At 41.2% G+C, this 16598-nt stretch overlaps 1 protein-coding gene across 1 annotated transcript; it reads left to right on the forward strand.

Annotated features, from left to right (window-relative positions):
* Positions 1-885: 885 nt before the first annotated feature.
* Positions 886-8197, forward strand: LOC126395744 (uncharacterized). The gene is made up of 3 exons (XM_050053436.1): positions 886-950; positions 1035-1194; positions 5384-8197. The coding sequence occupies exons 2-3, from the start codon at positions 1058-1060 to the stop codon at positions 8151-8153; spliced, it is 2907 nt and encodes a 968-aa protein (XP_049909393.1). The 5' UTR covers positions 886-950; positions 1035-1057; the 3' UTR covers positions 8154-8197.
* Positions 8198-16598: the final 8401 nt, after the last annotated feature.

Genomic DNA, 16598 nt, shown 5'->3' on the forward strand with positions numbered 1-16598 from the left:
GACAGCTACTGGACAGAGGCAGCAAACTAGCTTGATGACATGTCCAAACACAAGTATGACGCTGAATGTAATAAACTGTGTGGACCCTGAACGAATGACTGAGGAGAAATGGGTGTTTTTCAGCAACCTGTCGCTATGCTTCCAGCTGTGTTTGAGCTACCAAGTGTGGGTGTTTCTTAGTGACCCATTGCTGCGTTTCCAGTGGCAGTTGTCTCCCCAAATGTAGGTGCTTTAAGCCATTACATGATTTTTTGTGCCTAACATAATCACACATTAAGCACAGCGCTGTTGAAACGTAAAGAAGTTCCAATGTGTCCGCTACATAATACCGCACAGTGTATTCATGGTTTGCAGAAACGTACAATGCCAACATTTATTCTGGCAATTGGGTTCAGTTTTTTTGAGGGGGGAGTCTGTGTAAGAACAGATATCTGACATTTGTCTTATTCTATATTTTGCAATAAATTCAGCAGATTAGAAAATAAAACCTTTGTTAGTGAGGTCACATATGACTCTGGTGTGTGCCAGATTTTGGCCAGAATAAAAATAAACTGCGGCCCAGATTTGGGTCCGTTCTGGCTTCTTGGTTGTTTTGCAGTGTTGCTGTGGCTTGCTTGTGACCCATATCTGGCAAACAGGAGCGTGTGCCGCATCTGGGCCACAGCAGTTTTGCTATGTGGGAGCTGTAAGCCAAGTACATACATGTAGGTCATGTCGAGGTACCAAAGCTGCATCACAGATTGGAGCAACACCAACAGTTATGTTGTAGGCATGTGGAGGGGCGGTGGGTCTTCCTCTCCCTCTCTCTGAGTGTTGGAGGGTGTTATATTTTTAGTCAGGACAGCCCCTCAAACATCCAACAGCAGGTTAATGACCCTCAGAGTGACAGTATATAAGAGCAGAGCTGCCTGCAGCATCTCCACACAGACATACAGCATCACCACTATAAGGTACATGACCTCCACCTCTGTGGATATGATGTGACAGCATGTGGACAGAACAATAACTCTTCATCTCTTTCTGTGTGTGTGCAGGGAGTTTGGAGAAGGTGTTGAAGATGTCTAACGACAAGAACCCCGAGGTGGTCGGCTGCGACGCCTCGATCATGAAGAACGTCTGGGAGATCAGAGAGAAGGAGTATGAGCAGAAGAAGCTGATGGAGCAGGAACGAAGAGAGAAGAGCGCTCTGCCCTCGTAAGCACTGAAACTTTATCTGTCTCTGTGTGCACATGCTCTCTGCAACTCCTTAAGAACTCTTTTAAAATAAATGCTTGGTCTTTATAGAATCCTAATTTCTGCAGAAACATTTTTTCAGTAGATAGATATCCAGTAGTTTCAGGTTTAAAGTTTGTTTAATATCATATGCTCAACACCACAGACAAAATAGTGCAGAAGTTAAATATGTAACATAGAGACAATTTAAAATTGAATAATAAAAATTTGTAAAAATAAATAAACTCACCCCCGTTGTCCAAGATCTTGGTCAAATCTTAAATGTATATATGTATAGTCTCTGACTGTTTTTATGACTGATATACTCTACAGATTAATGTCGATAAAATTGACCACTCATCCAGCACCCTTAAATTACACTCTAAAGTATGACTTAAAAAATTTAAGGGAACAATATGCATACATATTTTTAAATAGTTCCAACTCTGGCATTATTGAGTCAGTCCTGTGAGCCTTTTATAATCTGACAAACTCAGTTAGTTTAGTACAGCCAACATGATTTGCTTTGATTTCCAAAAAATTTAATTAAGTTGAACCAACTTAATATTTATTTTAATTCCATCCTACTCAAAAATGTCAAAAATATTTTTGATTTTGACCGACTTCTTAAAATAACTTTTTTACTGACTAAAACGTGTTAATGAAACAAAACATATTTTTGTAAGCATTATCCACTAACCCCATGAAAATTTTTTTAGACTGCACTCTAAAGAAGAATCCACTGGTTCAACTTTAAAAAATTAAGTTTGGAATTTGCATGCATATTTTTAAGTAGTTCCAACTCTGGCATTATTAAATGAGTCTGACAACAACTCAATTCATTTAGTACAACCAATATAATTTGCTTTGACCTCAAAAAAATTATTGAAGTTGAATCAACTTAATATTTCTCCAAAAATTGTGATGATTTTATTTAAGATATTCTAACTTATTTTTTTAATTCCATCTACTCAAAACTGTTGAGAATGTTTTTGAATGTTATTTTAAACGTGATCCACTAACCCCATGAATCTTTTTTTAGGGTGTACAGCTGAGTCTGGTCCTTTAATATACACTCAGTTTTCAGTTACCAGGTGCATGTTGCTAAAACGAATGCAGTCCTGTGTTAAACCCTCCCTTTATGAAGGTCCTCATCTTCAGTCTTTGTTTTAACTGTCTTAGAGAGGTGCTCGGAGGTTTGGAGGGTGTAGTTCGTACTACTGCTGAGACTAAATAACGGAATAGAAGTAACGAGAATGACGCACATGATGCGAATGACACAAATCAAGTGGCGCAAATGAAGTGAGTAGCCTGATTTCGCATCATACGCTTATTTGCAAGAGTTGAAAAATCTGAACTTCAGCGACCTAATACCCAATCAGCATTGAGATCCTCCGGTGACATATGATGCCAAGGACATACCGGCAGAAGTTCATTTATTCATTCAGCAATTTCATGCATGTATGAAGCAAGTCAACACGAAATATTCTAGCGTTCAAACTTGCACAAGTAACACAACATGAAAATTCACATCGTGTTTACTGTGCAAAATTTTCAACATGTGGTTTTGAGGTAATCTAAAAGTATTTAAATTAGATTTCATGTTTTTGTAATCCAATGGATTACTTTACTAATTACATTAACTGCCATGTAATCTGTATTCAGTAACTGACGGACACTTAAAACAGGCATCCAAGTCCAAAAAAAGCAGGTGAGGATTAGAAACAAGGCAGGCAGGGTAACAGAAGAAGAAGGCGGGAACGCTTCAGCTGGTAATATGTATAGTCCAGTATGTATATATACTGGTGACATGGTGGGTTCTGAAATTACAGGAGAGGATAATGACTGACGGAGTCACAGCAGGTTGTCAAATGTTTTTGTTTCGTCTGGACGTGTATCTCAGATCACTTCTTCTGCTGACAAATATGATTTCTGCGTCCAAAGAGGTGAAAATTGAGGTGTCATGTGAAGGAAATTGGATCCATCCACATACTGACCGCTTGGCAGTTAACCAGAGCTCAGACATGAGCTACATGTGCTGGAATGGATTATGTGTCACGACCCTTTGGGCAGCTTTGGCAGCTGAACAGATTTACTGGGGAGGTAATGAATAGCTGGACAAAGTGACACAAATAGTGTTTTTACAGTCGACACTCAACACCAAGGGAGGGAAGCTCAGGGTGGAGTTACTGTGCAGTACATCAGACAGCCAATACAAGGTTCGGTCATGGTGATGTGTACATAAATGTCAATCTGTAATCTGAACATAGGACATTTAAACCCAACAGTATCAATGTTGTTCCTCATGTTTTAGCCTGAGTCTACTTTATATATCTGCTAACTATTTCTAAAGCTAGAAGTCAGGTGTAGATTGATTTCAGACAACCATTGGTTTGATTCTGCCAAATACATTATCCATTATTGTCTCTACATTAAAGACCAGGATTTTCTGTGGCCATGTTTTAAATCACTTTAAAGTGAGATTTTCAATAGATTCTACCTATATTTATATATACTCTGTTTATATTTCTGTATTTTTCCCAGTTCATATAATAACGAACAAATGTGTTTAAAAAAATATGTGACTGGTTAAAAGTGGTTTGCTGGAATATCAACTTATTTAGAAACCTAGAGATCCTGTAAAGGTCCAGTGTTTAGGATTTACTGATATAGATATATTGGCAGAAATCCTGGTATACAGTCGCTACATAGTCCCTTCTTTACAACACCTTTGCTTTTTTACACAGAACCAAACAACAGCAGCATCAAGCTGTCCCAGTTCGTAATTTTTAGGTTGCATGCCAGCATCACAGAAGCAAAAGAGGCATGATGAGTATGAACTGTAACACACCGGCGTTGGCCTCTAGTGTGAAACAATAACAATGAGATTAACATGTCAATAACAATCATTTACCATTGTTGTCAGAAATGGCAGCTGATCTCGTCCTCTGCTCAGAGGGTAAGGAGCTCCTGGACTTCATTGTCTCCCAGTTCGCGGACATTTTCAGCTGCTGTTCCTCTTTGAGTTAGCTGCTAACTGCTATCAGCTACTTTTTAAATTTCCAATGATGGGTCGCAGACATAACACGTCAACGTAACAACGTCACACCCATGATCCCATCCTCCCGGCTTCCCTGTTTATTACAGATGTCATTTCAGTGCTGTTACTAAAGTCAAGACTACTCTGTCCCCCCATTCCATGATTGTATATTTTATGCAGAGTTACAAAGAGAAATAAAGGCAGTTTCTTTTTCTGTACGAACATGTAAACAGTGTGGTTTTACTGAAGTGCTGTCAGCGAGTATTTCTACTGTAGCATCTGTGCATCACATTACCTCACCCTGCACAGATTCTCACCACAGGCCTAAATATAAACAGTGCAGTCATACAACCTGCCACTGCCTCACACATTTAGACTTCCTCTGTGGATATTAATACACCATACATACTGTCACTGTACAGCTGTTACAGAAGACAACACAATGTATGAGGCATAGACTGGATATAAAGATGGAGGTGATGAAAGCTCCCTAAAAGTGAAGCCAAATTATTGATGGCCCCCTGCTGGCTGGCAGCAGTATAGGTCATAAACCATGATATAGGTCATATTATCTGATGGGATGTGGCATCATTATCAGGCATTTCCAGACCGGAGGAAATTTTTTGATAGCTCTAAGAACCCCCCTTTTTGTTGTGTCTGCACTATGAGAACTAGAAACAATCATAGAGGAACTGCCCACTGGGCGTTTTTTACCTCAATATGTGGCTCCACTCCCCAGTCACTACAGCAGAGACTGGCAGTGCCCCTATCTGGTATATTTTGGCTTCATTATTGTACATTTGGAAAAAGTCGAGACAAATCTGTTATCTTTATATATGGTCTATATGCTATGAGGGTTTGACCAATATAAGCTTCTACAAGCCAAGACTGACCACAATATATTTAGCGTGGCCTTAAGACCTGAAGCGCCAACACATCTTTTGGTAATAGTGATGTTATACTTACATGAAGTAATAGTATTCTTAGTGCAAGAATGAGGCCAGCATTAAATATTTACAGTTTCCAGGAACTTAAAGTGTCCATTTCTTTCTGTCATTAAAACATGTTCTTGTATGTACTCATATTATCTGCTCATATTTTTACCTTTTTTCTGATTTTATTTTTCAACAGTATCAACAAGGAGTGGGCAGGTCGTTTGGCTGCCAGACAGGGAAACTATGTAAGGGTGGACACGAGGAAAAAGAAGTCAGTTGGGCAAAAGATAGACGACAGCAATGTCTGGAAGAGCAAGCTACCCCAGGCTCCTCCTACTCTTCCTCGTGGTGGAGGTCCAGCACCACATGGCAAACCAGGAGTCCCAAGCAAAGGCTACTCTACTGCAGCCCCCAACCTCAGGGACAAAAAGGGACAGGACAAGAGTTTAAGAAAGCTACAATTACTCATGTTCATCGCCCAAAATCAACCTTCTTCCATGGTGTGGGGTAAGTCATGGAAGTACAACAAAGCCGTGCCACCACCGGCAGAGGGCACTGAAGTTATTGCCACCTGGGGCCAGTGCTGGATGTTTGCTACCAAGCAACCTTACACCGAACCAGGCAAGCCTTGGCTGAATGGACCCAACCTGATTAATCCTCTTAACCATCGTTTCTGGGAGAAACCTGACTACAGGATGGTGGAATCAGAAGAGTTAGACTTGATGCTTCCCCCTGAGGAGTGGGAGATGTCCTGGAGAAAGTTTGACAAAAACAGTATGCAGGAGGATGCATCTTCAGCAAATGGAGACAATTCTGCGAAATCTGCATTGTTCACTCCACTGGTGGAGACTCAGCGCTACAATGAAGCCTTGTGCTCATCCGAGTGGAGCGACTCATGGCAATCCACCAAGCCAGCAAGTGAGGAGGATGATTTCACTGCCCCAGATCATGATGATCTAATGAATGAGTCTGATGCTAAAATGCAGGATAATGATAGACAGATGAGCTCAGAGTGGGAAGAATGTTGGAAGCTTATCAACCACCATGGCGGCAACAAATCAAAGTTGCCTGAAATTAAAAAATCTCACAATCCAGAGTGGGCCAGTTCATGGAGAGCAGCCATGGTGGTCCGCAACAACCATAAGAATTCTGAACCATCTCTGAGGCAAGATCACGGTGATACCTACGATGATCGCAGCCATCTGAGAGATTCATATCTCTTCAATGTCTTGCTTGAGTCTCGTGAGCAGAAGCACAGAGATCTGTACTTTCAGCTTTGCAATGAATTGGAGGCTTTGTCTGAATGGAGCAAGTCTTGGCAGGTGACCAAAAACAACTCTAAACCATGTGAAGAAATAGAGAAAATCCTGAAGGCCTCTGCACCAAGGATGGAGACTGCTCTAGGGGCTCAGAAAGTGGAGAACAAGCCAAAGGAGCAATATTCAACATCAGAGAAAGTAGACCCACTCTATGAGCAGCTGAAACATGACCTTATCTATCGCCCTAGGAGAGAATTCTCCCAATCTAAACTGCTTCATCTGAAACACCTGGAAAAGGTCTTGTCTGCCTCAGAATGGAGTGAATCCTGGAAAACTCTGAAACACAGAATGAGAATGGAGAGAAGAAGAATGAGGCCTGACCCTTCAAGGCCTTTCAGGGCATCTGCAGAAGGAAGAGAGGTGACGCCTTCTGCCTCAGAGTGGAAAGACTCATGGAGATTCACCAGTCAGCCCCTGAGTCAGGACCCTGAAACTTGGCAGCAGGGTTGGTCCACCATACCCCAAATCCGTGTAGATCGTGCATGGGACCAGAACCACTTTGCGCCTGTGGTACTCCCTAAGAACGGGCCAGTCGGGGAGCGCAGTTGGGAAGAATCATGGAGGTTCTTAAGGCGCCAGCGCCAATCAGAACCTGGCCAGGGTAGGGCACAAACCAACCAACAGAGGTTAATGGCTTCCCACCATTCTGGCAATTCATGGGCACAGAGGAGGTATAATGGATCTGATTGGCAGTTGGCCTGGATGTTCTCAGAAACTCAGTTCCACCATGACCGACCCTCCTTAACCCAGTGGAGGGAGGCCTGGAGGTGGCCTGCCTTCAACCCAGAGCACTCATCTGAACAAGTGCCCAGAGAGAACAGGATGGATGTGCTAATGGAGATCCAACCCCATCGAGAGAGGATTTCCTTACAAAGAGCCCATTCTAAATTGAGTCGGTCTTTTGACAACCAAATGTTCAGGGAAAGATATCCTGAGAAACAGTGGAACGCTTCATGGAGAGCTGAGTCGCTTCTGAACCATCAACCGAGTCAGTCTGGATCTTCAGGGACACCTGGGAAAAGCACGAGTGGCACTACTCAGCAACATCATACCACTGACAATGGGCATGGATCTAAGTGGGGAATGTCGTTCAGGCTCGCCAACCCCATGCCCCACTTGGAGCAACCCTGGGTGGAGTCCTCTGGTAACCCATGCTACTATAAAGTAATGTGGTCAAGAGGACAGAGAAAACCAAACAATATCAACACCAACTTTAGCAACAACCCTGCGACCTTCAGGGTTTGGGTACACTCCAGTCGGTTCCGGCAGGCAGCCAGCGCACAGATCAAAGGCAAAACTATGTCTACGAAACCCACTGATCCTCGGGTGATAATAACAAACAATATCAAAATGAAGAACAATTTATTCTCTAACTTGGAGGACAAACAATCAGAGAGGAAGTGGCCAGGATGCCACCTGCTGGGTAAAACCCAACCACGTCCCAAGAGAGGCGCTGCACCTGCAAAGAACCTTAAGGTGGAGGACAAAGATGAGTTCTTTGAAGAGTGGGCAGAATCTTGGAGATACTCAGTCCGGCCTGGTGGTCTGAAAAAGCAGATGCCTGTCAAGTCGCTGTCAGGTTGGGGTGAGTCATGGAAGTTCCTCATTCCACCATACCAGCCGATGAACGGCCCAAAGGCCAAATAGAAAGCACAGCTTAAACTTTTATCTTAGTCAAAGTTGCTCTTATATAAATCATGTCAATAAATTTTGGAAAACTGAATGATTGACGCCTTTTTCTTTGTGTCCATTTATTTCTGATGGTCAGGTATCCATAGTTGACAGAAACAGCATTGCGGTGATAAGCCAACATCTGATTTGGAAAGGTTCTGTTCTGGTTCCTGCACCTAATGTTGAACCGTTCAGAGTATTTTGACCAAAAATAAGTTGGTTTGGAACCGTTAAAGTCGGTTCTCAGCTGGAACCAAGAAATAGTAGGCTTCTCTATAGTTCGAACCATGATGACATCAGTGGGCGTGTCACATTCTATGAATTGGAAAGAAAAGATGAAGAAGGCAACAGTGAAGAAGTCTAGTGAGAAATCATGAGGGGGAAAAAGTGTGTTTGTTTTTAAAATGAAAAAAAAAAAAAAACATGTAGATGTTAATGATCTAACCAAATTTTAATATTTCAAGTAGATGTTATAATGTCTCAAAAAGGTCTCAAAAAATAAATATGAACTCTATCTTCAACATGGAGCTCTAGAATAACAAGCCTTACTTACACTATATCTTTACTTATTGGTGTTATTGTCTGCTGGTGAATTTTCTCAGGGTCAAAACATGTTTAAAAAAAAGAGCGAAGAAGAAGAAGGCGAGAAAGAGCTCATTTCCACTAAACCAAAACACCACACTGCCCTCTACTGGTCATACTGGACACAGAGGAGCTTTGTATGGCATGCTACTCCAACAGACAACTGTCATTAATATTTATATTGTTACAAAACCACTCTTTCTATCTCTCTTTCTCTTTCTATTAAAGTTTAGCAATCTTGAATGTAGAATTTCAGTTTCTCTTTGCAGCACTGCACTCCAGACACATTCATCACTTTAATGCTGCGGCTGTTAAAGGTGGAGCTGCATTTACAGTATCTGTATTTCTTTGCTGGTTTAGCTGTACTCAAGTGAAGTGAAGGATTTAATACTGTGGACGTCACTGCAACCTCTGCTGCCTACATTTATAGTATGTGGTATTAATAGAGACACACACTGATGCTTCATTATTTTAATAAACATCAGCAAATACAGAACACAACACATTAGCTTGTTGACACAAGTGATGCATTTGATGTCACATATTTTAGTCTCAGTTTACAATATCTGTGAGTAATGATGCAACTGATTATTTACAGCTCTGATTAATAAAAAAACATTCTCCAAATTAATTAATTTATTTAATTATTTAGTTATATCATTTTAATTATTAAATTAAATATTATAATCTTAATATATTAGTTGATTTATATTTTATATTAATAAAATGAATCTTCAAGGTAATTAAACTCAAATACCGGAATAAAAAAGTAAATTATCCAAATAATTGCGAAGTAGAAGAATAAAATAACATTAAATGGAAAGAACATTAAAAATTGTGCTTACATTCAACCACTGGAAAAAGATAATACAGACAATATCTGTTGTAGTGTTGTTTTTATCTTGGTGTAGTTTAATAACATTAATATATGCCGGCCTGACCAAATCCTTTTAAAACTATATTTATTTTATTCTATTTCATTTTATTTTATTTTATTTTATTACTGTAGCAGGGTACATGTTCATACTGTAATTACTAGCCTAGGCCAGCAGATGGTAGTATTTCCTTTTCTTTCTTTCTTTCTTTCTTTCTTTCTTTCTTTCTTTCTTTCTTTCTTCTCCTGTAAAGTATGTTGTAACTTTGTTTTTCAAAGCTGCAGTATAAATAAAAATATTACCATTACTATTACTATCATAAAAAAATACTGGAGACAAAATTGTTACTTGCTGCATTTTCCCTGTAACTACATGCTAAATCCCAATGTAATTTTTTAAAATTACATTAGACTCACAGGCAGTTCTGTTTGACCTGTTTTATTTCATAATGAAATTTAAAATCATGTTCACATCATTTCTCAACACATGAACAAGGAATGTACCTTTAACTATACCTAAAAAAATAAATAAAGTAAAATTATGTTACAAAAAATAAATAAAATAACAAAAAAAAAATAAAAATTGAGCCTGTATTTTTAGATAGCACTTCATTAGGAAATTCTTTTGCAAGACATTGCTCAAAAATTACAGCAACATAAAAATAGAAGCAGCAGACTAATGAATGTAAAGTGTATAAGGAGTAAAGCTAACACAGGTGCTTATTATAATAATAATAAATGTAAAATGCATTTAGTAAAATAAGTCACTAAAATAGAACTGAAAGTAATATTAGCATGATATTGAAAAAGCTCATAAAAAGTTATTATACTTTAATATTACTTAAGCATCACAGTGTATGTGCAAAACATGCTGCACAAACTAAGAAGCATTCGCTGCCCTCCAGATAAACAGCACTCCTGCACGTAACACATGCAGCCTGTAAACATTTAATACTTCCTCACAGTTTCCTGGCAACTGTTCCCAAGTTGTCTCGTAGAGGATGTTTCGGTGTAAAGATCAGTGTCACAGCTGTTGCACCTTGATGAGATAAAACCGTACACGCTCTGCACACACACAAACAACTTTATTATTGTCTACACATGAGCTCGGCCCACCAGCAGAGGGCACAGCGAGCTCATCATGCAGCTCACACTCTGCTCCAACCTTCCCTGAGGTTCCTTATGCCAGACTTGTGCTCAGACTGTCCTCCCTCACACTGCAGCTCGGTAGTCACGTCCACATGCAGCTGGTGTCAAACAGCCCCATAAATATCTTGTGAAAACTTCATAACTCTGTAAACTGTTGTAGTTAAACTACAATCAGTGCTGTCAAACAACTAGAACCAGTGGCTGCAGGTTTTCTTATCAGCCAATGTCATGAATTTAAAACAAAACGTTCCCTTCATTTACTCTATTCTTATATTCCTGTCAGTAAGGAAATGTGTGACATCAAATGAGGTATGAGGTGAAATAATCCATCCCTGTGAGCCAGCTGCTTCCTTCCCCCTTTTGCCCACTTGGAGCTGCTGACCTGTGTGGAATATGCAGCTCGAAAGAGGATGTGATTTAATCACATTACAGCTTGATCAGCCCTGGCTGAGTCATGGTCCTTGCCTCCTGGTCGCTAAATGAATCACAGATCCACTAAGTCAGGCACAATTGGTGTGTCACTCTGATTTAATCAGCTGCTCCAATCTGATCAGGTCAAACAACAGGTTGTGTCCGAGCCCGTCCCCAGGCTATAAAACCATGATGCAGAGTGACTGTCAGGATTTTCAAGGGATTTAAAGGAATATTTCACCCTTTAAATCACCATTTAGATATCAGCTTATCGGAAAACTGACTCTTTTTTTTTTCTCATTAACCTCATGCTGAACGAAGAATCCAAAAACAGAGAAAATTCTTGATAAATTAAAGTCACAGGGGTCCACGTTCAACAACAGCAAAACTACATCAAAGCATCTCTTCACAAACTCTCACACAACTTGTGCAGTTTAATCCATGTCTCATTTGTCTAGTCATAGGTGCTTCCCAAACAGACAGCCCTCTCTGACAGGAAACTTAAGTAAAAGTGAAACTTATCTAGTTTCTCTTCAAAGCCAGACTCCATTGACAAAAACAGCAATTGTACCTCTCTGAACACAGGAGCTGCTGGTCTACCACTGCCTTGATCAGTTAGTTAGTTTGTGTTATTGTGCGGCTTTGGTGTTTAAGAGGGTTAGTTCGGATTTTAAGTCATAATATAACATAAATACACAAACTAATCGAGGCAGCAGTAGACCAGCAGCTCCAGTATTCAGCAAGGTAAAATAACTGTTTTTGTCAATGGAGTCTGGCTTTGGAGAAAGCATGGATAAGTTTCACTTTTAGTTCAGTTTCCCATGAAGAAGGGGGTGCCTGTTTGAGAAGTACTGAGCATGCGACTGGATAAATGAGACTTGGATTATACTGCACGAGTTGTGTGAGAGTTTGTAAACAGATTGATTGATTTGATTTTGATTTGAAGGGTTATTTTGAACATAAGAAAAGGAAAGAAAGCAACAACAACAGCCAGTGAAAGGTTTGTTCAAAAGGGAGTGGGAAGAAGTCAAAACTTATCTAATCCCACCCCTTCTCCCTGCGCAAATGATTTATATATCTGTCCTGCTTCCTTAGAAATACCACTGTTAATAATAATCCTAATAATAATAACAATAATTATAATAACAATATATTTTAGTATAGTTTTGCTGTTGTTAAATGTGGACCCCTGGTGACTTTAATTCATCAAGAATTTTCATTGTTTTTGGATTCTTCGTTCAGCGTGGAGGTGTTTGGGGAAACAAAGCTTTCTACATGAATTCAACATAACACAGGGTGATAAGCTGATATCCAAATGGTCATTTGAGGGGTGAAATATTCCATAAGTCCCCTGAAAATCCTGACAGTCACTCTGCATCATGGTTTTATCGCCTGGGGACCGGCTTGGACACAACCTGTTGTTTGACCTGACTATGACTTCAATTCATGTAGAATTTTCTCAGTTTTTGGATTCTTCCTTCACTGGAGGCATGCAAGAAAAGCAAAGAACTTTTTATGAATTCAATGTAACACAGGTTGATAAACAAATGATCATTTAGGAGGTGAAGTGTCCCTTTAACGTGAAATGAAGGGATTGGTTGTGTTCCTAGTAAAGTCTGAGAGAAAAGGGCTTCGTCTTGTTTTCTTACCCTCTTTTACTACACTGCACTTCCCTCTCTTTTACGACGTGTTTATCACATCTGAGTACTATTAGGGCCTGAAAATAAAAGCTTCAAAGGAGGAAATAATCAAACAGTCACTATTTCCAGAAACCATTAATAAAATTGTTGTGTACATTTTCTATCCCATAAAGTTTGGCTCGGTGAGTTCACCATGTTGTGGTGGCTAAAGCTTTCAAAAACCTGTTAACTGCCATCTTCCTGCCACTCACACTTTTCCTTTTAATGGAGGAGAGGAGTTGGATTGTGCAGCTAATAGAAGTCTTGTGGTTTCCTCGGTTCCAGGTCTCATGATTTCATGGAACTGCATCAGACTCACAAAACCCATGACATGGCTGAAGGATGTCCTCTCCTGTAACTCAGCGAGAGACGGGTGCTTCAGTATCGAGAGGCAAGGTGTGTGTGTGCCTGTGTATGTGCTAAGTTGCACAAGGATTATCACGTGACTCATGGTTGACATAATGCTTGTTACAGGCTTATGTCCAGAGAGGGAGGGAGGGAACATTCTTTATGAATGAATGTGTTATGTCACTTAGTATCATGATGTTAAATATTTTAAAGTTAAACTGGAGTATAAAATCTTTCCCCCAAATCATGGAAAACTTAAACTATAACTCGTTATTTGAAGCTCTGACTGAATCCATGATAAAAGGTCTGATGCTGTAGTTACAGATGGGGTTAAAATACACCCCCCTCCAGCAGCTCTCCCCTTTCCATCCTAAGCCCTTCCCACCAGACGACCACAGTCATATGCACGCGCTCCATACAGTAACCCAGTGTTTCCCATACACTGATTTATCTGATCTTAATTCATTGTAGAGTTTGCACACAGCTCATTCATTTCAGCCTCTTCTTGTCCTGTTCTCTCTCGGCTTATCAGACTACAAATAAGACAAGAATTAGCTAGCTAGCTCCCTGGGAGCAGAACAAGCAGAAGTGCCAGAGACAGACCTTTGGTCAGTGACTGTAGCAGCTCAAATTCGGTCAGTACAAACCTCCCAGCGGGCTGGTGGCCAGCAGCAGCACCTGGTCAGATCTGTGTAATGGCAGCAACAGAAAGTTTGCTGATCCAGCGGGGAGTTGAAGCTGTCCAGTCCTCCGGAGCTGGGGTTTGTGCAGACTGGAATCGAGCTGCTGTGGGTGTGGCCACTCAGGTATGTCTCCAGAGCTGCTGCCTGCTCTCCTTCTGGTGAGGTGGTCTGTAGCAGTGTGCACTGAGGCGAAATACACACTGAGATTCGAGGATCTGGCTAACGGTTGATACATAAATGTGATCTTGAAGCTGCAGCAGTGAACCTTTGACTTGGGTTAGCAGAAGGCTAAACTATTAGCAACATTTTCTCCCCATCTCTGAAATGCTTCTCAGATATTGACACGTGTGTTATTACCTTAATCCTCAGACTCTCTTTTAGATAAATCTGTCTTCCATTTTGAGGGTTGTTTTGCACACGGACTGTAAAAATAATGAATGCTACCGTGACGTCACCCATTGGTTTGTGGACTCCCATTTGAAGCCTTGAGTTCTGCATGTTGGCCATAGCCATCTTGGTTTTTTAGGAGTCAGTGACCACATTTGGGTGAGAGGCTTGAGCTTTGGAGGAGCGAGGGATCAGTCTGACTGAGAAGCCAAGGACACTATCGGCAGATTGCCAGTCATTCAAAGCAGCAACACCCTTAATCATATGTTACTTTAAGCCTTGATAAAATGTAAACAGGTGTGTTATAATTTAGTCAGCAACACCATGGATCAGCACGCTCGGGGCACCGCCCTGCACACAATGCACTGAACCCTGAATCCTGTCCCTGTGCATGGTGGGTCACAGGGCGGTGTCCCCTATACTGGGTGAGGTCCTCAAAGTCTGAATATACCGTTTCATTAAGGTCTTCTTGAATGCTATTAGTCTGGCCCCTCCCCTGGGACCACTTTGTCTTGGGAGACCCCACCAAGGTTTTTAGCCCCAGACAACACAGCTCCCAGGTTCACAGGGACACACAAAGCTCTCCATCATGTTCAGGTGGCGATTCTCAGAGGATTGGCTGAGGTGGCTGAGCTCAGCCTTAGAGATAGGGTATGGAGATCAGACATTAGGAGGGAGCTTGGAGTAGAGCCGCTGCTCCTTCGTGACGAAAGGAGTCAGTTGAAGTGGTTCAGACCTCTGATCAGGATCCTCCTGTTAGACATCTTCTGGGCACGTCCCACTGGTAGGAGGCCCTGGGGCAGACCCAGAACACACTGTAGGGATTACATATCTCATCTGGCCTGGGAACGGCTCTGGATCCCCCAGGAGGAGCTGTAAAGTGTTGCTGGGGAGAGGGACGACTGGGTACTTTGCGTGCCCTGCTGCCCCTGCAACCCGCAAGCAGATGAAAATGGATGGATGGATGGATGGATGATGTCATGAACGAGGAATTTAGCTACACAGACCAAAACCGTTTATTTCTGCTGTAAAGTTGGGCCCTTGAACATGGGTGTCTGTGGGGATTGACCGGCCTGTGGAGCCAGCCTCAGGTGGCTGTTCTAGGAACTGCAGTTTTTTGCACTTCCATGTTGGCTTGATTTTCCAGGCCCTGAGGTTGCTGCTTGTTTGCAGTGGAGGCAGTTGTTGCCAATGCTGGAACAGCAACTTTGCCTGCAGGATTCTCTGCCATTGAATCAGGCTTCCACTGAAGGGATGTGCACGCTCATTTGCATTTATCGAACAGCCAATAGGAATGTCCTCTCTTTGAAACGATCTGTGATTGGCCGTCACAGGCTAGATTTTCTAAAGCCTAAAAACAGAGCCGAGAGGAAGTGCAGACGTCCAGTTTTCTCTTAGTCCACTTGGCTTACAATATGCTCAAAGTTTATTATGGGATTTTTGCCCAGTGATGCCAAAATTAAACTGCCTACCCCATCTTTAATGTACAGACGTTGCCCAGGTTGCCTTTTTGACATCATAAACAATGAGACAACTTAAAAACAACCCCCTAAAATATAGAGATGTTGTATAAAAAGCACAGGTTTGCAGTGTTAGTAAGCATTAAAGCAAAGAGGTTATGTATTCTGATTTATGAGTGCAGGCTGATAAAAGCTGAAGATTGTAGCCATCAACAAACACATAAACACTGATGTATAAATAGATTTATCAGCAGATAACATCTCTGCCTTCACGCTGCAAATGAAACTTTCTTTGACCTCACATATATTTGCTAATGTTCCTGCGGAGAGGCCTCGTAAATGTCGACACTAAGTGCTGGTCCTGACTGCAGTCTTTGTTGGTTGTTAAAGTGACTCCAGGGAGATTTCCAGGGGTGCTGCTGAGGCTCTAGAGGCCCTCATAATAAAGAAGAGGTGCTTAATTTCACTGTGATTTGAGCAATCAAAGGCCCTAAAAACTATTTCCCTCAGTCAGCTTCTTGCTAATTAAAATGTGGCCCTGCAGTTTTAGTTGTATCACAGAAAAGATTTCTCTATTTGTGCTTTTTGCTTCTTGCACAGATTTGCAGTGAGCTGGAGTCAGCTGAATTAAGTGATGTCATCCACCTCCACATGTTCTGTTTGGCAAGATTTGAAACACTGTGTGATGACACTGTCAGCAGAATGTGATCAAACCACACCAACACTATCTTGGTGAAGCAGATTAGCTTTAGAGCGTTGAACTCTTGATAAAAATGTGAGAAGGGTCAGTGGGTTTAAGGGGAACAAGAATAGTGGATCTTAACTGCATCTATTTTACAATAACAAGT

This window comes from Epinephelus moara, chromosome 9 (assembly GCF_006386435.1).
Source record: "Epinephelus moara isolate mb chromosome 9, YSFRI_EMoa_1.0, whole genome shotgun sequence".
NCBI lineage: Eukaryota > Metazoa > Chordata > Actinopteri > Perciformes > Serranidae > Epinephelus > Epinephelus moara.

Coding starts and splice junctions, on each gene's coding strand:
- LOC126395744 (XM_050053436.1), top strand. CDS start 1,058: ATGTCTAACGACAAGAACCCCGAGGTGGTCGGCTGCGACGCCTCGATC. Junction 1,195..5,383: donor GAGAAGAGCGCTCTGCCCTC/GTAAGCACTGAA, acceptor ATTTTTCAACAG/TATCAACAAGGAGTGGGCAG.